Consider the following 20,023-nt stretch of genomic DNA (forward strand, 5'->3'; position numbering starts at 1 on the left):
CCCCCCCTCCAACTTCCTCTCTTCGCCCTCCTTTACGCCCTAAAATGCACATCCTGCGCCTCCGGTTCTCCAGTGCCCTCCAGTGCAGCTCGACGCGCCGGACCTTCTCGAGCAGTAGCCTACGCCGCAATGTGGTCGACCTTGCGTTCCATCGACACGAGCCGCCGGACAAAACGGGCATCAAAGGCCCGCCCATTATCGTGATGCACGGCCTGTTCGGGTCGCAGAGGAACAACCGCACGCTCAGTAAGTAAGGAGCACCGGCGAGCAATTGGAAACACGGGAGAGGCCCGGAGTGAATGAAAAATCTGACCATGGTGCAACAATAGAGCACTAGCCAAAGACCTGTCGCGACCAGTCTACACGATCGACCTACGCAACCACGGCGACAGTCCTCACTCACCGGTCCACGACTACTCATCGATGGCGGAGGACGTGGAGCACTTCCTCAAGAAGCAGAACATTGTGCGGCCGACCCTGATCGGCCACTCGATGGGAGCCAAGGTGGCCATGACGCTCGCACTGCGCGCCCCAGGCCAATACTCGGGGTTGGTCCCCGTCGACAATGCGCCGGTGGACGCGGCGCTGAAGTCGGATTTCGGCAAGTACGTGCAGGCGATGCGCGAGGTCGAGGAGCACCAACCCCCGATCACCAAGCAGAGCGAAGCCGACAAGATCCTGGCCAAATACGAGTCCGACCTGACCATCCGGCAGTTTCTGCTGACCAACCTGGTCAAAAAGCCGGCGGGCGGTGACGACCACCACGCCCACCGCACCGGCGAACACCGCCACGCACAGAAGACAGAGCTGCGTTTCCGCATCCCCTTGCACACCCTGGCCAAGGCATTGCCCGCCATGGCCGATTTCCCGTTCAAGGACCCTGACCAGGCTCGCTACGACGGCCCGACTCTGGTCGTTCGTGGCAACAAATCTCACTATGTCGCCGATGAGACGCTGCCTCTGATCGGCCGCTTCTTCCCACGCTTCGAGTTGCTGAGTTTTGACTGTGGCCACTGGGTCATGAGCGAGAAGTTCGAGGAGTTCAGGGCCGGGGTGGTCGAATGGGTTGGAAGGGCTGTTGACGAGGAGGAAAGTTCGAGCTGACGACCGACTCGCTTCGTTGATTGCAGACACACGCGGCCGGCGGGATCAAGGGCAGTCTTAGGAAGCTTATGATACCTCGGGAATTGGGTCAAGATCAGTCTCGCTGATTTTCCGTGCGCAACAACTACGAGAGCAATCTCAATGTTGGGAGTTGCAAGCCAATGCCCGCAGTTGCTCTGCGGCCTGGCTTCGGGAGAAAGCCAGCATAGGTTTGCTTTCCAGATGATTGACCAAGAGGGAACTTACAGAACCATGATAAATGGCCGCTGCGTGCGCCCCTACATTGAAGGAGCACGTGCGGGAAGATTACCGTACTAATTCATGTTTAGAGAAAATAGACGGAAGAAAATAGAACAGGGACATGAGCTGGATGCTTCCTTGTCTCTCTTGCAAATAGTCAATTGTGTGATTTTTTGGCAACATGCTATGCTATGGCCCATGCTCGGTCATGATCATCTAGCATCAAACCGTGCCTTTCCGAAGTTGTTGCATCTTCTTTACGCCGTCCGTCGTGAGGCCATTTCACGAAGAAAGCCCCATGAAAGAAACCCTGGTGGAACAACGATCTCCATGCCCCCGCCCATCTCTACTGCCCAGCGACTGGTCTAGCTTCGGGACTTTTATCACCCAGGTGGTCTCTTTCTTGGATGGCAAACAACTTCCCCGTATTTCCCCATCTCTCGCGGGTGTGCCACACTGCAGCTGCCCATCATCACCCTGCCCTCAGGAACATGACTTAAACACTCTCCAAAGGCGCAGGCTCCTTGAACTCCCTCTCGACCTTCTGGCCGGCATCATCTTGGCCGCTCTCGCCGTGCAGAGCAAGAAGGGCGCCGAGGTCGAACTTGGGGGCCTTGAGCAGCTTGACCTTGCGGATGTGGACGTTCTGGAGTGGGTAGATGCCCTGAGTGGTCTTTTCGATTTCGCGGCCAATGACCTCGGGGATGAGCTTGCCAGTGAGCTGGGCCAGGGTGACGGAGGTGGCCTCGCGTTGGATGATGTCGGTCATCTTCTTGCGGATGGCACGGATCTGCGACGACTGCGCGTACGTCGTCTTCTTGATCTGGTTCGGGCGGCGCTTGGTGAAGGCGATGGCGAACAGTCGGATCAGGTAGTCGTCTGTTGTCTTGACCGTCACGTTGGCCTCGATCAGGGTCTGCCACTTGCGCACCAGCGACCGCAGCTTGTCAGAGGTGAAGTCCAGGCCGTGGAAGTTGGTCAGGCAGTTCTTGCCCTGCACCTCGTCCACTCGCAGCTTGACCTTGCGGAAGGCGTGGTCCTCGTCATTTTGCAGGTCCGCCAGGCTGACCTCGAAGATTCGTCCTTTCAGGGCATCGTTGGCCGATTTCAGACCCGTTGTGCGGTTGACCAGGGTTTTGCCGACACTGTTAAAATCAAATCTTGTAAGCATCTTGTCTTGGAATTGGAATTGAAGCTCCCGTCTTCGTGGCATCCTCGTCTCGCTACGCAGTTGCTTTGCTTTGGATTTTGCATGGGGTTCACGTACTCTCGCTGGTTGAAGGTCGAGGGTGCCTTGACGGAGTACCAGTCCTTGCGGGTGAAGGGATCCTGGGTCCGCTTCTTCGTGCCCTTCTTGGACTTTGAGAGACGCTTGTTCTTGCCGACAGCCATGGTTGCGACTGATGGTTTGCAAGGTGATAGTCGGAGTCGGTTGAAGGAGTTGTGTCGGGCCAGTCGTTGATTGAAATTCTGAAAGTTCTCTGTGCGGGTGCGAAATCCTTGGCGTGGAACCTCAGTAGTGTAATCAGTTAGTAGTACGGCGAACCATTTTGAGGGCTACTACGGTGATGCATTGCGTAGCATGATGTTTCACCTTACTACAGAGTACTCCGTAGTGTTCCGTATATGTACTGCGTAGTGCGGAGTACTACTACCACTTACTACATAGGTAGGTATCTATAGTGTACGGATAGTGCCTGCGACATCTGATCAAACCCTGAAGCCATAGGGACTAAAACAACAAGATATATTGAAGATAGTGCCTTTTCAGTTGACTATTGTAAATATTGCAGCCGTTTCCTCCACTGTAATAGGGTTCAATCAGTTTGTAGATGTTGTCTCATCTCCAATAGTGACTCACGAGGCTCCGAAATGCTCTGAGAAAGGAAGCTGGCCCGCAGCCCTCACTTTCCAACACTTCACAAACCCGCTCTAAATTTGTAACAATACAACAAGACTCAGGCCTCTCGATTCCCTTACATTCTATCCCTTGTCGCCATCATGATTGAGGTTCAGGATCTCATCGCCTCCAGGTAAGTTGCCACCGAAGTTTTCCCTTGTCACACACTCACCGATCATCAAGAGGGGGAGATCCCAAAAAAGTCATCGACAGCCAGCAAAAGAGATTCGCGTCCACCGAACTCGTCGACGAAGTAGCCGCACTGTGGAACGATGCCTACCAGAGTCGGTGTGCTCTTCGAACCCTGATATACCGATACTAATTCGACCCGTAGCGAGATACAAGGCCTCGCAGGTCGGCGCAAAGATCAACGCAGTACAGAAAGAGATTGGCAAGCTGAGGAAGGTCTGTGGACAAGAAACCATGCTATCTCGCGGTCTCGACTGACTCGACTCTGTGGCAGGCTAAACAAGATGCAGACCATCTACTGAAAGAGAAAGCCGACCTCGAGAGAGAGAAGAAGGCGGTCGAAGACGAGGCCGCAGAGAAGGAAAAGCTGAGAGACAAAAAGTGCAAACTGATCGGGAACTACGTCCACGAGTCTGTGCCAATCCATGACAATGAGGTTAGACGATCCCAACCTCCCGCACGAGACAAACAACCACTCACACACTGGTAGGACTTCAACGAGGTCGTCAATCAATGGGCACCCGAGGGCGTGAAGGTCGAGAAGAGGGACTGTCTTTCCCACCACGAGGTCATGACGCGCGCAGACGTTTACGACGGCGAACGGGGCGTCAAGCTGGTGGGACACAGGGGTTACTTTCTCAAAAAATGGGGAGTGCTTCTGAACCAGGCTCTCATCAACTATGGTCTTCATTTCCTCGTTGGCCGAGACTATGATCCCATCCAGCCGCCATTCTTCATGAAGGCCGAATACATGGCCAAGACGGCTCAACTGGAGCAATTTGATGAGGAGCTGTACAAGGTCGTTGAAGGCCCGGACGCTGAAGACAAATATCTCATCGCCACCTCGGAACAGCCGTTGTCCTCCATGTTCGCCGACGAATGGTTGACGGAGAAGGATCTCCCCATGAAGTTTGCCGGCTACAGCTCGTGTTTCAGGAAAGAAGCCGGCTCTCATGGTCGAGATGCCTGGGGTCTCTTTCGCATACACCAGTTTGAGAAGGTAATCTTCGCTGCTCATCGGAACCCATGACGTGCTGACACATTTCTAGATCGAGCAGTTCTTGTTTGTCAAGCCGGAAGAGTCTTGGCAGGCACTGGAAGACATGAGAGATACAGCCGAAGCATTCTATCAATCTCTGAAGCTTCCCTACCGAGTCGTCGCGATCGTGTCAGGGGCGTTGAACAATGCCGCTGCAAAGAAGTACGACTTGGAGGCTTGGTTCCCATACCAAGGCGAGTACAAGGAGCTGGTCTCGTGCTCGAATTGTACCGATTACCAGACTCGCGAGCTCGAGATCCGATACGGACAGAAGAAAGGAGCCATTGACGCGAGAAAGTCGTATGTCCACGCCCTGAACGGTACCCTTTGCGCCACAGAGCGGACACTGTGTTGCCTGCTCGAAAATTATCAGACGGAAGACGGCTTTGAGGTGCCAGAGGTTCTGAGACCATACATGCCACCTGGCACGCCCGACATCATTCCCTACACAAAAGAGCTGCCGAAGGAGTCGACTTCTGCCAAAGCGAAGCAGCCACCCAAACCAAAGGGTGCCAACCAGCCTGCGGCGGAGAACGTTACAGACAAGTTGAAGGACCTGAAGGTTTAGAGGGCAGAGGGATGGATGATTTGACGATGTATGAGTCGTGAGAGTGCTGCTCAACGATCTAGCTACAGTACCCTGTCATTGAGCCAGTTTGAATGCAGTGATGACGGGACGGAACTTCTCTCGTTGAAGTGAAGACGTAGATAGAACCATGGAGATCTTGGCTGTAGACACAAGGAACTTTGAAACAGACGAGCGCATGAAACTTGGCTTGTCATCATCCCATCATCCTATCATCCGAGCAGCCTACTGTGTCCTGTCTGTGTACAGAGTATATCAGAGTATATCAACCATCTAATCTGGCCATCTTAACAGCCAGGCCACAGGGCGCAGCACACGGCACACAGCACACGTGATACTGATCCAGATACTGATCCGAAAGCCTTAGCCGCCTAAGGTAGCCAACATATCTTTCTAGGTGAGGGGATACGATACCAGATATGAAATGGGATAGGATGGGATGCGAAAGCGAGATTGACAGGAACAGGAACATGAACACGAACAAGAACAGGAATAAGAACAGGAACAAGAACAGGAGCAGGAAGAGGAGCAGCTTCCCATTGGCCATTTTTGAATGTGTATACATATTATATAGGTACGGATATGCTCTTCCGATTGTCTGGCGTCTCAGGTAGGTACCTAGTCAGGTAGGTAGGTAGGCAGTGTTGTAGTTACAGTTGTAATTGTACTCATACAGCCGGGGGAAAGAGAATGGGAAAGGGAATGAGGACCACCCTCGCAAGCTCTTCTCTCTCCCGTCTTTCTCCATTTGCCTTACTACCTGACTTACAGCTCGTCTTGCACCAGGCCGCCAACCCAAAAGGCCGTTCGGATGGGCTAAGTCGTACAAGAATCCTCTCCCGCGGGATATAGGTGTCCAAACAAAAGCCATGGGAGAACAAAGTGCTCGCCTGCTCCAACTTTTTCCTGATCCTACACCATAGGAGACAATCACGCCCATACGTTCCACAGTCCGCAAATGTACACCACATGAATCACCAGCAGCTCTTCACTAAGAAGGACTCGTCCTGATCCTCAATATGGATCGTTCGTCGTCCTTGACCCTTCTCTGACCTCAGACATGCCCACACCCACCTGTCTATGGCCTTGTTTGGCCATGATGCGAAGCAAATCGTTCTTGTCGGCGGAGGACTTGTTGAAGCCAAACAGGCGTAATTTGTCGTCCAGTTCTTTCTCGAGAGCGCTAAAGTCGCGATCCATTTTCCCGGCGACGTCTGCAATCACACGCAAAATTAGTATCCTCGACACATGCCAAAATCGATGGGAAAAAGAAATGTAATCAAGGAAGAACATACCGAGTCCCTCCCATTGCCAAACGTTGGCTTTCATGCCCACGCCATAGAACTGCCACTTGCGCAGGAACGCCAACCAGACTTCCACCACCTCAGGCTGACCGTCAAATACCGTGACCAGGCGTTTCAGTGTGATCCGCTCAAAGTTTTCCTGCGCCTTCTTGTTCACGAAGTTGCTTTTCAACACTGTCCATCGTTCCCTTCTCCGCGGGAGAGGAGCAGGCCCCGTGCACGGGAGACCCAAGTAAAAGGCAGCACGGACAGCAAAATCTGCATAAAACTCCAGATTGCGCACGCTGTAGCTCCGAAGCTGGAGCTGGGCCACGGGGACGCCGTGGGTAAGTGGATGGCGGAGAGGAGTGCGGTAGGCGGCCAGGACATTGGGAGGAACATTCGGGGGGGTACTAGGCTCTGACGTGGTATTGGCGTCGGCGTCCGAGTTTGCTTCTGCTTGTGGCAGTGGTTGTACCGACCGAGAGACGATCGCGGCCACTTCTTCCTCTGGAGACTTGGATTTGTCTTGTCGAGCTTTTCTAGACGTTGGAGTTTTGTTGCTCCGCTGCGGTGTCTGTTTCGGACTTGGAGGAATGGTCGGTGACGCCGATGCTGATGCCGATACACCCTCCTCTTTAATCTCAGGTAGCTCTTGGATCTTTCGCGATCCAAGCTCAGGCATAGGGAACCCTGCTGTAATGTCGCGCTCGGGGAGACATGCCGGAATGCTCGAAGCGAAAGCTCGGGTACGCTGACTCTGGGGATGGACGACTCGAGTGCGTAGTGGAAGGGCTGACGTCTGTAGAATAACACATTAGCTCTCTGACTTGATGGGCGCGTACTGCGCAATGCTGCAGTGGGTTGCACGGGTTGCACGGGTTGAATGCGAGCTCTCCGTACCTTGCAAGGTCGACATGCTTCAATAGCTATGCGTAGACATCGTGGGGTGGACATCTTCGAGATTGTTTGCGGATCCTTGAAACGGCCGCGAGACAATATCTCGACTGTCCGAAGAGACCACAAAGATGTTGCGTTGGAGGTCCTGACCTTCCAGCGACGAACTGGTGGAACTGGGCCTTCGATTGAGAGACCGAGAGACCGGCAAAATTGGTTGGTCACGTGAGCCAGCCTCATCGAGTGGGAAGGCTCAGCCTTCCGCGGGCAAACACTCCTAGTAAAGGTAATACACATCTCACTACTAAGCAACGCAAACCTCACCAGCAGTAAGAGGATGACGGTAAAAGGACGATCATCTCACAATTTAGATTGTCTAGCCAGAACATACAAGAGCTCGATCTAACGAGGAGCACATTGATGGAATTGCTGCTCACACTATCTAACCCCTCCTCTGAGAGCAAAGGTTCCTCCCAGGCAATAATAGTCTCCATTACTATCAGTCATACAATCCCATATCGTCGTCATAACAAAGGCTCTGAAGGCAGAGGCAAACCCAAGGTAATGAAATTCATAAGCTCTTGACATCGTATTGAAACCAGCCAATGTCGCTGGAAGGATGATCCAAGAAAAATAAGATCGCTTGTCAAAGAATATCCTGTCGGACCGGCTTTCAAGGAGGTCGAACAGAGAAAGATTTCCAACAAGACAGTCTTGCCCATCCATTGTCATTGGACCAATTCTTGTGACCAAACAGAAGATCAATAGGCAAAACTTCAAAAACGCGAGGTGAAACTTCGTCCTCCCATAGAGGGTCGGCGAAGATGGCCAGCAGAAACTGTTCCACTGACTTGCATCGAGGACCCGCCAATCTTCTCAAACCCTTTGAGAATGTCGACGCCCTCTTCGTTATCAGAATTGTCATTCTCGAAAGAGTTGAAGTCAAAGAGATCATCCTGCTCATCAACATTCGTAACGTTGCTCATAGAACCTCTTAGCGGAGATCCCGATAGTGAAGCCCTCACGCCCGCTCTGAGGAGGGAAGTCCGGGTCGGGGTCTTCGTGTTCAGCCTATAGGACGTTCCCATCATGTCACTGAGCATATCTCCAGTCGTGGTTGCCCGTCCTAATGTGGGCCGAGATCCTAATGCCTTCATAGGAGATGAAGTGAAGGCAGGTGTGGCAGGTGTAAGGCCAATGGCCGGATCAGAAAAGATCTCAAATTCCTCGGGAGCAGAAGAAGCCAAAGTCGCCCATTTGAGAGGACTGTAAATTTCGGCGTCGCTCTGCATTAGACCAAAACTCTTGATCGGGGAATTGGCAAAATCCCGCATGGCTTTGCGATGGAGGTGTAGTTGTGTATTAGGGGAGAGCGAAGGTGGAGGCCGGACTGGTTTCTTGAATACTACTGGAGGCGTGACTGGATTCAACCTCGTAGACGGACTGGCCCGAACGGGAGATGAGGTGTGAGCGGCTTCCGTGGCGGGGTTTCGAAATCTGGCATGACTAGGAGTCACATCATGTGAGGAGCCTCTTATGCGGGCGATCTCTTCCTCTGCCCGACCTCGTTTCCTCCTCAATGGTTCGATATCCAACTCCGAAGTGAGTACAATGGCATTCTTGTTGGGCCGCAAGACAGACGACTCGATCGATGAGAAATAGCCGCTGTCGTCCATCTTGGACAAAGATCTCTTTTGCCGGTGAGATGAAACAGGACGTTGCATACGCGCAGTGGGAGACGAGATATTTCGATGGTGAGTAGGCGCAAGCACAGGTGGCGACGAATTGATTGCATGGGGAGGTGATGACTTTGGTGCGGCGGGGAGCGGATGCTCTTCAAACTCTACAGTCTCTTGATCATTGAGAGCAGGGTCTGAAGCGGGCAGTGTGGCATCCGACGAAAGCTCGGGCAGAGCAGGAGCTGTCTGTGGCCGAGGGGGTTCACTCGACTGGATGATGAATGGGCTGGGGGCCAACGCCTCCGACAAGGGCTGGGGCACCTTCGAAATATCCGGGCGCATCACTCCAGCGTTGATGGCCATGTGTGGCATCGTGTTACCACGCCGGTTCTTGTCCTTGATGAACTGTGCCTCCATTCCGGGCTCGATCACCCAATAGCTGCCCTTGCCCGCATCGCCTTTAGGTCTTTCCTGTTTCTTGAAAGCCTTGTGCAACGACAAGTTATGTCGGATGCTGTTATGCCAGCTCTGTTTAGTGTCTTCTCGGTAGTAGGCAAAGGTGCTGGAGATCCATTCGTAAATTTGTGCAAGAGTCAGGCGGCGATGAGGAGCCCGAAGGATGGCCATGCCAATCATTTGGGCATAGCTGTAGGCGGGCTTGTTGCCATCATCCTCTATAGGAGGCATGTCGTCGGGTTCTGGAAGGTTTGTGACCGAATCTTGGTCGTGTCGAACCTTCTTTGATTGCCGGTCACCCCCCAGCTGCGCGTCTGAATAGGATCTCTTGAGTGGCTGCTTGCGGATGTATGAGGGCTCGGGAAAGTCGACAAAGTTGTCGTGCATGCTAGGCACAGGGTAGTTCTCCTGTTCAAACGTGTCGAAATTGCTATTGAAAGTGGTGAAGAGCGGCTGCTGGTGCTGGTGCTGGGGTTGGGGTTGGGGTTGGGGCGGCATCATTTGAACGTGTCGAAACTGTTGGTTGTGTGGCATGGCTGGCCTCTTTGCCGGCGAGTCCGTGTACATGTTGGCTGCTAAGGAAGGAGGAGGGATCGGAATGTAGTTGAGATTGCCATAGTTTGGCTTCGGCGGTGACAGAGGATGACTCTTTAACGGTGAGAGCTGGTGAGTAGGGGCCATTGGAGCGTTGAGGATGACTTCCGGGTGCGCTGGAGGGTTTCGCAGGGGTTGCAAAGGCATTGCCGAGGGTTGTAGTTGCGGCCGTGGCTTGTGGGTGGGAGACGTGTTGGACGGAAGTGGCATGGGATCTTGGTAGATCTGAACAAACTGGTGTTGACGCGTCGAAGCCATGGCGACGACTGCTGCCGAGGGTTCACTGATACCGGACAGCACAGTTTATGAAAGAAGTCGCGTAGAAAACGAGGATCGAAGAACCCATTAACCAAATTTCAGAATTGGCAGAAAGTGCGCCGGTCAGGCTGGATCGGCGGCGGTGGCGGCGGAATGGATGCCACGGCCAATGCAGTTGGATTTCCAGAGCAGTCTGGAGCTGGTTCAAGGCAAGGAGAGATTTGATGGGATGTCACCGGTGAACAGCGTCGAACTAGGAGAAATATGGACGTGTCTGTGCGGGAGGAGGGTGGTGGGATCCAGGCTGCGGTGGACCGAATCGAGGGGCCGACAGGTGTAGGAAGGGAAGAGGTATGAGATGTTGGAACCGTCGAGGGAATCTCAATACCGGGTGCAACGGTTCGAAGACGCAATATTATCGAGAGGCATGAGCCATGGTCGGGGGAATAGAGCAGATGCGCGGCTTTGTTTACTGTTGACACGATGGATTTCAAAGTCGAAGGGTGCGTGTATGCAGGTAGAGGTAGGGATGCTGGAGGGCGGGTGGGCGAGTGGGCGAGACGCCGGGTTTAAAGAGGAGGGACAGGTTAGGCACGTAGGTCAGGTTGGTAGGTTGGTAGGTTAGTAGGTAGTACGGAGTACTGTGAATTGGTACGGAGTACTAATAAGTCGTAGAGAAAAGTCTCTTACGGCGCACTGTGCAGGAGGGCACAGGTGGTGAAGGGTTGGTGGGTGTGGGTGGTGACGCGGGTGGTATCTGGCGGGCATTATTATTATTGCATTCTTGCAGAGTTCTGCGGCAGCGCTCACTAACTGCCAGCTGGACGCGCAGCGTGTCCGAGTCGTGGTATGTTAGTAAGTAGCAGGAACCAGTCTTGGTGCCAGTAGCCGACCCGATGTCCCGTGACTACGCGATCCCGCGGACACGGGATTGGTAGAAGTTGGCCTGACTAAGGTTGGCGCTACGGACGCCCGCCAAGCGCAGCGCATGCCCGTCACTGGTTGGTTCTCGACTCCGGCCATCCCACAATCCCAGGGCTGAGGCCTGCTGAGGCCTCCTGTAGGTCCCAGCTGTCTGCCGCCCACGTCCAATCAGCCCAGGCGATCTCGATCGTCCTGGAATGCCTCGACGTCTCTCTTCATCTCCCTCCCGCCCGTTCCTGGTTTATGTCAAGTATGCTGCGGGCCTTCCTCCAGGCTGAACACGTTATTGGCCCGCCATCCTGACCGTCCATCCTGGCCTTCAACTTGTTCGCTTCGTCCGGCTGCCCTTGCATGGGCATTATTGGTGGTTGAACATGCTTGATTGCAACCCGAACTTCGACCTACGAGGCCCCGAGGGCTGTTACAGTTACGCGAGGACGCGTTGGGTCGCGATGAATAGCAGCACAGTATGTCGGCGAAAGAAAAGGCATATTCTACTCAGTTGGAGAACCCTTTCCAGTCTCAACGTCGTCTAATCTATTACCGAACTTCCCTTCAGCTGGTCGGATACCGCTTCTTGGGGAATGCGAAATTGCAAGTTGTATGACTTTTAGTTCATCTTACTTGCCCGTCAATGCGGAGGCGGCGGCTGTTAATCAATCGTGTCCACTGTCCACCGTCATCTGTCACCTACACAGCTGTCAGCCTTCAGGACTCACTAGCAGCCCGAGGCTCATGGTGGAGGCGTCACTAGCAGTGTGGGCTGTCTTGGATTCATTTTGACGTCCTGTCATTATTGCGGTGGCTATGCCTGAATCATGCCACATCTGAACATCTCAATCATCCTTTCTAGACAGCCGTCGACATCATACTCTCAAATCTCTGGGGGACCACTGCAAATAGTCACTGCTGTCAATCCAGACAAGCCCGCCCATCCAATTTTGTCTACCGCAGTCATGTCCATTTTTGGGGATCCAATCATGCATATCGCCCAAAACTCCATTGTATCCCACGTGCCTCATCCTTATATGCAACACGCCGTTATATGCCGCTGAAGTCGCTGAAGCCGCTCACAAACAAAACATCCAATCATGTCTCAAGAAAGGTGAATAGATTCGTGTGCAGGATGTTCAACGCCCGGTCCGCATCACGTTCGTCAATCACACAGGAGATGTTAATCTCGCTGGCTCCTACTCAGCCGGTCAGTACGCGCGGAATGGGCAGTCAGATCACAATGATGCCCGTACCTTGTGAGATCATCTCAATGTTCACGTTGTTCTCGCCCAGCGTAGAGAACATCCTGCCCGCAATGCCCACCATATTCTTCATTTGTTTCCCCACCAGACTGACAATCGCCATGTCCGGGATGATATCAACTGTGCCAAAGCTTTTCAGCTCGTCAATGGCACCGCGCAGATCTTGATCCACAATCTTGTACTCATCGTCTCCTCCTCCAGTGTACAGTGGCGCCTCCGAATGCAAGGCCATGGACATGTTGACCTCGCTGGTGGAGATCACGTCGACGGAGAGCCGCCACTTGTCCAAAGTGGCAAATATGCCCGCAAAGAACCCGTGAGAGAGTGCCCGCTTGTTGGAATGGATGTTCATCACCAAAATTCTGTGCTTCATCGTCACGGCAGTAGGACGCTTCGGCCTTTGTCGCTCGGTCAGATAGGATGCGCTGCGCGATCTGAACAATTTGGGGTAGTGCCCCGACAATGCAGTCAGCTCCGATGGGGTGTCAGGGTACACGATGGTCCCTCCTCCTCTCGGGTTCATGACGTTTTTGATTCGGATTGGTATCCGTGCCCGGATGACCTGGTCCATGGTGGAAGGATGGATGACCTCAGAGCCATAGAAGGTGAGCTCGGCCGCCTCTGCAGGACTGATCTGCGGGATCAGTTTTGCGGTAGGCACCTTGCGCGGGTCGGCGGTGAAGATGCCGTCGACTTCCTTCCATATCTGCAATTCCTTGGCCTGGAGTCCGACGGCCACCAAAGCGGCACAGAGGTCGGTGTAGCCCCGACCCACCGTCATGAGGAGACCGCGAGGGATAGAGCCAAAGTAACCGGTGATCACGGGGACCTTGCCTGCGAGGTTCTGCAGCCTCTTGCCAAGCCTGTCGGCAACATGGTCGTAGAATTCTTGATCGAGACTGTGGCCGACTTTGAAGTCAATGATATCTGCAAGATCAACATATTCGGCTTCGATCCCTCGGTCCTCCAACAAGGCTGCCATGAACCGACAGCTTAGTTTCTCCCCTGCGCTCATAACCTTGTCTCTGGATCTCGGACTGGTCTCGCCCAGGGTCTGGGCAGCCTCCAAGATGCGAACGACCAAAGAACATTCATTCTCAATTTCGGCTTTTAGCCGAGAACATATTTTCTGGGATTGTATGTAGGAGTCGGCAGTTTCGATATGGTCGACTCGGACCGCTTCTATTTCTTGTTGGAATTCTCGATGGTTTTCGGCCTCGGTCGCCGCCCGTAACAATCGGTTGGTCGTGCCCGCGGCTTTGGTACTGCTTGATCTCTATGGACATCGACAGGTTAGCATCCGTCGCGGCAAAAGTGGTGAACCGAGTCTGAGTCATAGACATACCGCCGAGCACACAATAGCCACCTCATTTTCCAAGGCACTCGTCTTGACGACGTTGACAATATCTAGAGGGAATTTGCCCACACTGGTTCCACCGAACTTAAGTATGTTGATCGCGCGACTTGTGGGAGTGTCGGTGCCATTGGTGACCGGGGCTTGGGAGTGGACGCCATTGGGGAGAGTGGCAGCGGTCATGATGAGGAAGAAGTAGGTTCGTGTTGACCGCGATGGAGCATAACTTCACTGCAATATCAATATGTGCAGATGGAAAAAGGAAAGAGAAAATGGTAAGGACAGTCAGGAGCGGAAGCGAGCGACTGTGTAGAAGGATGTCGGTGACCGTGACAGTCTGGTGACTTGACACTACTCTGCACTTAGTCGAAGTAGTAGAAGTGAGGCGTGCGGTCGACGCCCGGCAGAATAAAAAAATTCAACGAGGGGTCTAGGGAGTCCTCCGCGCTGCAACTGTTTAGGGCGGCGGTGAGTAACTTGTCGCCCCGAAATCGGCGAATGGGATGGGCGGGATTCCCGCAGTCAAATGGTGTTATCGCAGACTGTACCGTACCGTACCGAGATTCCAGGTTCCAGGTTCCAGGTTCCAGGTACAGGCATAGGCACAGGCATTCGCTGTTGTCATTTGAAAGAGCAGCCTCAACACCAACACTGGCACGAGATGGCGGACAAGAGACCGACCCAAAGCCAAAGCCTCCACCCGTCCTTTGCGCCTAGGTGGCACCTATAAGTGTGTGCCTTGATTGTTTCGTCGAGTGCCACAAGAACATACCTGCTCCATCGCTCTGTAGCATCCCCATCGGTCGACGACTCGATGACCCCTGAGCCAGAGAAGGTGCTGTCTGACGCGGGGTAGGACGGGATACTGTGTTTGGTCGTATCATCGTAGCGACATTTGACCGTCATTACCTCAGGTATGCACTGCATGCTGAGGAATTCAGCCCACCGCCCTTTGTAATGACCATACCTCAGGCCCCCATCTGGGAACTGAGGTGCATCCGATGTCAACCTGATCCTCATCCCTTTGAATCACCCCGTTCGACACCGTGAGCCTCAGACTCAGATTGTACTCCAAGAGCCTGTTAATGGCTAACTAGACCCTTGCTGTCGTGGAGATGAGTCCAGCATAACTGGCGTGTCATCAGCAAATGCCCGTCCGGCCAAGGCGAACCGCGCTGTTTGCCCGGTCCCAACTTCACCGCCGCCCGCACGAGATGAGGTCGACCTAGTCTCTCTCTATTTGACGTCCACATGAGCTGCGACAACTATGACGTCCACTTCATATGAAGAGTATCTGAGATGTCCCTTTTGTCGTTACGGTAGCCATGACTTCGACGATCTCGACAGGCATGTCCAGCAAGCCCACGCTGACAAGCGGCATCGGGACGATAGGACGTCTCATCCTGACTCCCCTCGGCAAACCGACAGGTCAGACCTCAATGACTTTCAGCTGGCACAGCTACTCGCGTTTGAGGAAGCCGGACTCCCCTCCGAACTTGCCTTAACCGATCGCCCCTGTCTTCCTGGCAGCGATGGCGCCGGGAAAGGGGAAGCTGCGAGGAAAGATTCATCGCCTGCCAGTGTGTCATCCCCGAGGCAGGGCGACGAAGAGCCTTGGGTTGGATGCGTTTGTGGCGAACGTGTCCACTTCCTCGAACTCGATGCCCATGCCGACATGCATGCTCAGGAAGACGTATCCATGGATGAGGCAGAAACGGCTTCCAATGGCGAGCTGTCCGGCCCTATCCCGACTGCCGAAGATGCCTTAGATGATATCTCCAATGCCTTCAACACCAACATTCCTAGTTCGCTCCGAAACTATGACCAATTGAATCCCAAGACCCCTCCTTCAAGCGGCAAACGACGAGTTCCTTCTCTTCGAGAGATTTTCCTGGGCACTTCTGCATCACCGAAGCGAAAGTCCCCGTCCGACGCGGTACCATCTAACATTGGAAAGACGAAGCGTTTGGGGGTATGTTTGCAACCCGATTATTGATGGAAGCGAATCTAACCGCGTACAGAGGGCCGAATTGGGGCCATACGCACACGAACCCCAGATGCCGAACTGGCTTCGCCGGATGCTTGAAGAGGGTGCCAAAGTCACCATCACTAACAGAATTGGGCCTGACGGAACCTTGATCAGAGTGGAAAGCGTTTCCAATGAGACCCCGAACCTCGTTCCAGTTCTCGCACGACTGTCCCAGTTGGACAGGAGTGTTGAACGAGCCTTCTACTGCAGTCCCGAAGTGCGTCATGTATGCAAGATGCCCAAGGAGGGAGGATTCTGTGGGTACCGGAACATTCAGATGCTCATCTCGTATATTCAAGGCGCTGGCGCTCCCGGGGCCGAACATTTCCCCGGAAGAGTGCCGTCGATCTTGAAGATCCAGGACATGGTGGAGCATGCCTGGGACAAGGGGTTCAACTCGAATGGACGGGTCGAGACTGGTGGGATCAGGATGACAAGGAAATATATTGGCACCCCTGAAGCCCAAGCACTGTTCATGAGTTTGGGCATCCCCTGTGAAGCGCCCGCATACGGCACGACCAAAGACGTAGAAGGCTGCGAGACAATGCTTTGCGCAGTTTGCGAGTACCTGGACGATGAGCAGACCAAGGACAATTTGGACAAGGTGGTCATCACGAATAAGCCGCCGATTTACTTCCAGCACCAGGGCCACTCCATGACCATTGTGGGAGTTGAAAGCAGAGTGGACGGGGCGGTGAACCTGGTCGTTTTCGACCCCATGTTCAATCCCAGTCCTGCTCTCAAGAAGCTCGCCTTTTCCGATCCGACGGGATTCCGTTGTGGTGACCCCGAGAGATTAATCAAAGCACATCGCCGGGGAGAACGGTATCTGGGGAAGTATCGGGAATTTGAGCTGCTGAGATTGCAATGAAACGAGAGGCATTCGAGTGTCGATGTAGGTAGGTATCGACTAAGGCGGGTGATTTTCAGGAGCGCCGGTATTGGGGGAGAAGTTGTTCATTCAAGCATTCGTCAGGCGAGGCGTTGTTTTGGGGCTCAGACCTTTGATATTGCATAGCGAGGGAATGGGAAGGAATCAGGACAGGGACAGGGAGAGGGAGACTGGGTTTCACTAGAGTGGCATATGGCGTACGAAGAGGTGATAATGCTGGGTTTGGTAATTGATAGTTGATGTTTTGACCCTTTCAGCTTGACCTAGTGCCTGGAGTGCTTTCTTGTCTACTGTACAAGGCTGCCCAAGACCCGGGGAGACTCCATGACCCATTGTTACGGCCAGACCATGTTTAACACAGCGGTATGTAGTATGTACGGATGTGTGGCGCCAGGATGAGTTCGACTATAATTGTGGTTCCTGACTCATCTGATTCTGGTCCGCCTCCAGAATTGCATCAAACATGAATATCACATATCACACATCACACATCACACATCACACATCACACATCACACATCACACATCACACATCACACATCACACAACACACAACACACAACACTCCTAGCACTCGAAGGTTAGTATTGCAAGAAGAAAGAAAGAAAGAAGTCAAGAGGAACAGGATAGAACGAGATCGAGCGAACGCAACGCAACGCAACGCAGCGCAACGAAAGGAGACGGAGACGGAAAGAAAAGAAAAGACATGTCGTCCAAAGCCCAGCCACAACCACGTCCCACCACGCTCAACTTCATCACCGGCAACGCCAACAAACTCGCCGAAGTGCAGGCGATCCTGGCCGACGTCGAGGTCAGCGTCGACATCGACAGTGACAGTGGTGCTGATGGCGATGGCAAGAAAGGTCAAGGTCAAGGTCAAGGCCAACGACAACGACGCCTCGTCCTGACCAGTCGCGACGTGCCGGCCCACGAGATCCAAGGCACCATTGAAGAAGTGGCGCGCGACAAATGTGCCAGGGCCGCGGCCGTCGTGGGCGGGCCGGTCTTGACGGAGGACACGGCACTCGAGTTTCGTGCGTATGGGGGGTTGCCGGGGCCATATATGTGAGTTTTGTCTGTCTCTCTTTCTCTCTTTCTCTCTTATCTATATATACATATATCTCTTTCTTTCTTATCTATATACACATCTATACACACACCGTCCCTCCCCCCAAAAGAGGACGGAGAGGGTGGTAGGGAGGGCTTGAACGGACGGACGGGGAAACTGTGCCAGAGGCTTATACCAGCACGAGACGAAGACACTGTGGCACGAGACCCCCTTCCAACGGTTTTATGGCCACTACCTGTCTGTCTCTCAACTACTGACTACTGTATTCCGTACTCGTCTCCGAGCATCTCCTTTGCAAGAGTTAAAATGGGGAAAGGTCAAACACTGCCAGTGGTAGGACTGGCTTTGTTTGGTCGGTGGACAGTGGACGGTGGACGGTGGTCGATACCACTACACTCTCATTTTGTTTCTGGTCGATACCACTACACTCTCACACTCTCACACTCTCACACTCTCACACTCTCATTGTGTTTCTAATCAACGCCAACACCGCTGACATTAGATACTGCTTCCTGTTCTAGCAAATACTTCCTCCAAGCGCTCGGCCACGAGGGTCTCAACAACATGCTCGCCGCCTATGAGGACAAGACTGCCTTCGCCGTCTGCACCTTCGCCTACTCGGCCGGACCAGGCCACGAACCCATCTTGTTCCAGGGCCGGACCCAAGGCCGAATTGTGCCGGCTAGGGGGCCGGGTGTGTTTGGTATGTCTTATGTCTCACTCCCGCTCGCTATTTCCTATTCCTTTCTTTCCATTTCGTTTTCTGTGCCGGATATGGATATGAACCATCGCCTTCTTTCTGGCCTGGGGCTGTCCAGAAGCCAAACCACCTGCGCATCACATCGGGCCCTGATCGAGCTGGACTGACGTGAGCCAAATTCATAGGCTGGGACGCCGTATTCGAGTACGAGGGTAAGACGTATGCCGAGATGGACAAGACTGAAAAGGTCGGTGATACCACACCCCCTCCCCCCAATGTTGCCCAATGGCGGGCCTGCAGCTCCCCCAAGGTTGCAATCCACGCTCTCGTGGGATGTTTGCTGACTATCGTAGAACCTGATCTCACATCGCGGCAAGGCGCTGGCTAAGCTGAAAGCTTGGCTTGCCGGAGGAGACATAGAGCCATAGAGCCATAGAACATCTGCACCGCACAGCGCATAGTCCATAGAAGTCCTAGACCGACCTCACATCAAAGACCGCAGCAACCGATAGATGAAGCTCAATCTCCGTTCCCGTTCCCGTTCGTCTTCGGTCCGTGGTCTTGGATCCAGTTCCTCACCCACTGCAGGATGCGCTCGGCGTTTTCTTCAATGTCGTCGGGCTCGACGCTCTTCAGCTCGACGACTCTCCCGTCTTCGGGCTCGCCCCAGCCGTCTCTGGCCTCTTCGCTGACGACGCCGAAGATCTCGGCGTCCATGTTCTCCTGGATCTTTTCGTCCTTGTAGCCGCGCGACGAGAGTCGGTCGTAGAGCACACTGGTCTCGTCGCACCGGAGCACCACCACCAGATCGACCCAGCGCACCGCAAACCCCGCGGTCGAATGCCAGTCGATGATCCATCCGCCGGCGCCGTCGCCGTCGGCGATTTCCTTCTCCACCTCGTCCATGAGTTTGTCGTCGTCCACCATCAACGTCTGCAGTTCCTCGTCGTACCCGCTGTGGCATTCTCGCTCTTTCACAATCTCGTTGATCGACAGGTGCCGGAGCTCAACCCGTGGACTGGCCTGCGCCGCCAGGCTTAGGAGTTGCGCGCACGTCGTCGTCTTGCCGACCCCTGGCGTGCCCGCCACGATGATGTTCGGTAACGATCGCATGCTGGGAGGATTGCTGATTGCTGATTGCTGATTAGGGTTGTAGTCTGTAGTTTGCTTCGATTGTGCTGTGAATGGTACTCGACGTAGAAGGGGAAGTGGGAAGCAGACCTCGACTCTGTATTTCCGTGTACGCTGCGGGCAAACGGGCAACGGGCAACTTTTTTTTGAATATCGAGGGCCCGGCGGACACATTTCCTCATTAGGACTGGTGTGGCTGTGGCTGGCATACATAATACGGCAGATCATCGAGGGATATCCCGCAGTCTCTTCCCGCCGTATTAAATAGTATTGAAGAGTAAATTACTATATACTAAAATACTAAATATTAAATACTACTTGCCGCCTTCTCTTGATATCCGCCTGATGTAGCTGCTGACAACGTGACAACCTGGTCTGCTGCGCACGCTGCGCACCGGGAATACTTCTACTCTACACTCTAGCACTTCCGGAAGGCCTGCGCC

At 53.7% G+C, this 20,023-nt stretch overlaps 9 protein-coding genes across 9 annotated transcripts; 4 read left to right on the forward strand and 5 right to left on the reverse strand.

Moving 5' to 3' along the window:
- Positions 1–44: 44 nt before the first annotated feature.
- A1O3_03423 (uncharacterized protein) lies at positions 45–1,104 on the forward strand (the record flags this gene model as incomplete). Its single annotated transcript, XM_007733561.1, has 2 exons — positions 45–250; positions 330–1,104. The coding sequence occupies 2 exons, from the start codon at positions 45–47 to the stop codon at positions 1,102–1,104; spliced, it is 981 nt and encodes a 326-aa protein (XP_007731751.1).
- Positions 1,105–1,840: 736 nt separating this feature from the next.
- On the reverse strand, positions 1,841–2,736 carry A1O3_03424 (40S ribosomal protein S1; the record flags this gene model as incomplete). The annotated part of the gene is made up of 2 exons (XM_007733562.1): positions 1,841–2,489; positions 2,612–2,736. The coding sequence occupies 2 exons, from the start codon at positions 2,734–2,736 to the stop codon at positions 1,841–1,843; spliced, it is 774 nt and encodes a 257-aa protein (XP_007731752.1).
- Positions 2,737–3,345: 609 nt separating this feature from the next.
- Positions 3,346–5,040, forward strand: A1O3_03425 (seryl-tRNA synthetase; the record flags this gene model as incomplete). Its single annotated transcript, XM_007733563.1, has 6 exons — positions 3,346–3,377; positions 3,428–3,528; positions 3,579–3,649; positions 3,708–3,869; positions 3,924–4,433; positions 4,483–5,040. 6 exons carry the CDS (start codon positions 3,346–3,348, stop codon positions 5,038–5,040), a joined length of 1,434 nt encoding a protein of 477 aa, XP_007731753.1.
- A 1,032-nt stretch (positions 5,041–6,072) lies between these two features.
- On the reverse strand, positions 6,073–7,026 carry A1O3_03426 (uncharacterized protein; the record flags this gene model as incomplete). The annotated part of the gene is made up of 2 exons (XM_007733564.1): positions 6,073–6,272; positions 6,354–7,026. 2 exons carry the CDS (start codon positions 7,024–7,026, stop codon positions 6,073–6,075), a joined length of 873 nt encoding a protein of 290 aa, XP_007731754.1.
- A 988-nt stretch (positions 7,027–8,014) lies between these two features.
- Positions 8,015–10,225, reverse strand: A1O3_03427 (uncharacterized protein; the record flags this gene model as incomplete). The annotated part of the gene is made up of 1 exon (XM_007733565.1): positions 8,015–10,225. The coding sequence occupies one exon, from the start codon at positions 10,223–10,225 to the stop codon at positions 8,015–8,017; it is 2,211 nt and encodes a 736-aa protein (XP_007731755.1).
- Positions 10,226–12,238: 2,013 nt separating this feature from the next.
- A1O3_03428 (aspartate kinase) lies at positions 12,239–13,942 on the reverse strand (the record flags this gene model as incomplete). The annotated part of the gene is made up of 3 exons (XM_007733566.1): positions 12,239–12,342; positions 12,397–13,681; positions 13,751–13,942. 3 exons carry the CDS (start codon positions 13,940–13,942, stop codon positions 12,239–12,241), a joined length of 1,581 nt encoding a protein of 526 aa, XP_007731756.1.
- Positions 13,943–15,026: 1,084 nt separating this feature from the next.
- A1O3_03429 (uncharacterized protein) lies at positions 15,027–16,659 on the forward strand (the record flags this gene model as incomplete). Its single annotated transcript, XM_007733567.1, has 2 exons — positions 15,027–15,731; positions 15,781–16,659. The coding sequence occupies 2 exons, from the start codon at positions 15,027–15,029 to the stop codon at positions 16,657–16,659; spliced, it is 1,584 nt and encodes a 527-aa protein (XP_007731757.1).
- A 727-nt stretch (positions 16,660–17,386) lies between these two features.
- On the forward strand, positions 17,387–18,837 carry A1O3_03430 (Ham1 family protein; the record flags this gene model as incomplete). Its single annotated transcript, XM_007733568.1, has 3 exons — positions 17,387–17,745; positions 18,271–18,452; positions 18,635–18,837. 3 exons carry the CDS (start codon positions 17,387–17,389, stop codon positions 18,835–18,837), a joined length of 744 nt encoding a protein of 247 aa, XP_007731758.1.
- A 131-nt stretch (positions 18,838–18,968) lies between these two features.
- A1O3_03431 (uncharacterized protein) lies at positions 18,969–19,562 on the reverse strand (the record flags this gene model as incomplete). Its single annotated transcript, XM_007733569.1, has 1 exon — positions 18,969–19,562. The coding sequence occupies one exon, from the start codon at positions 19,560–19,562 to the stop codon at positions 18,969–18,971; it is 594 nt and encodes a 197-aa protein (XP_007731759.1).
- Positions 19,563–20,023: the final 461 nt, after the last annotated feature.

Source organism: Capronia epimyces (genome assembly GCF_000585565.1).
Source record: "Capronia epimyces CBS 606.96 chromosome Unknown aczIQ-supercont1.3, whole genome shotgun sequence".
Classification (NCBI taxonomy): domain Eukaryota; kingdom Fungi; phylum Ascomycota; class Eurotiomycetes; order Chaetothyriales; family Herpotrichiellaceae; genus Capronia; species Capronia epimyces.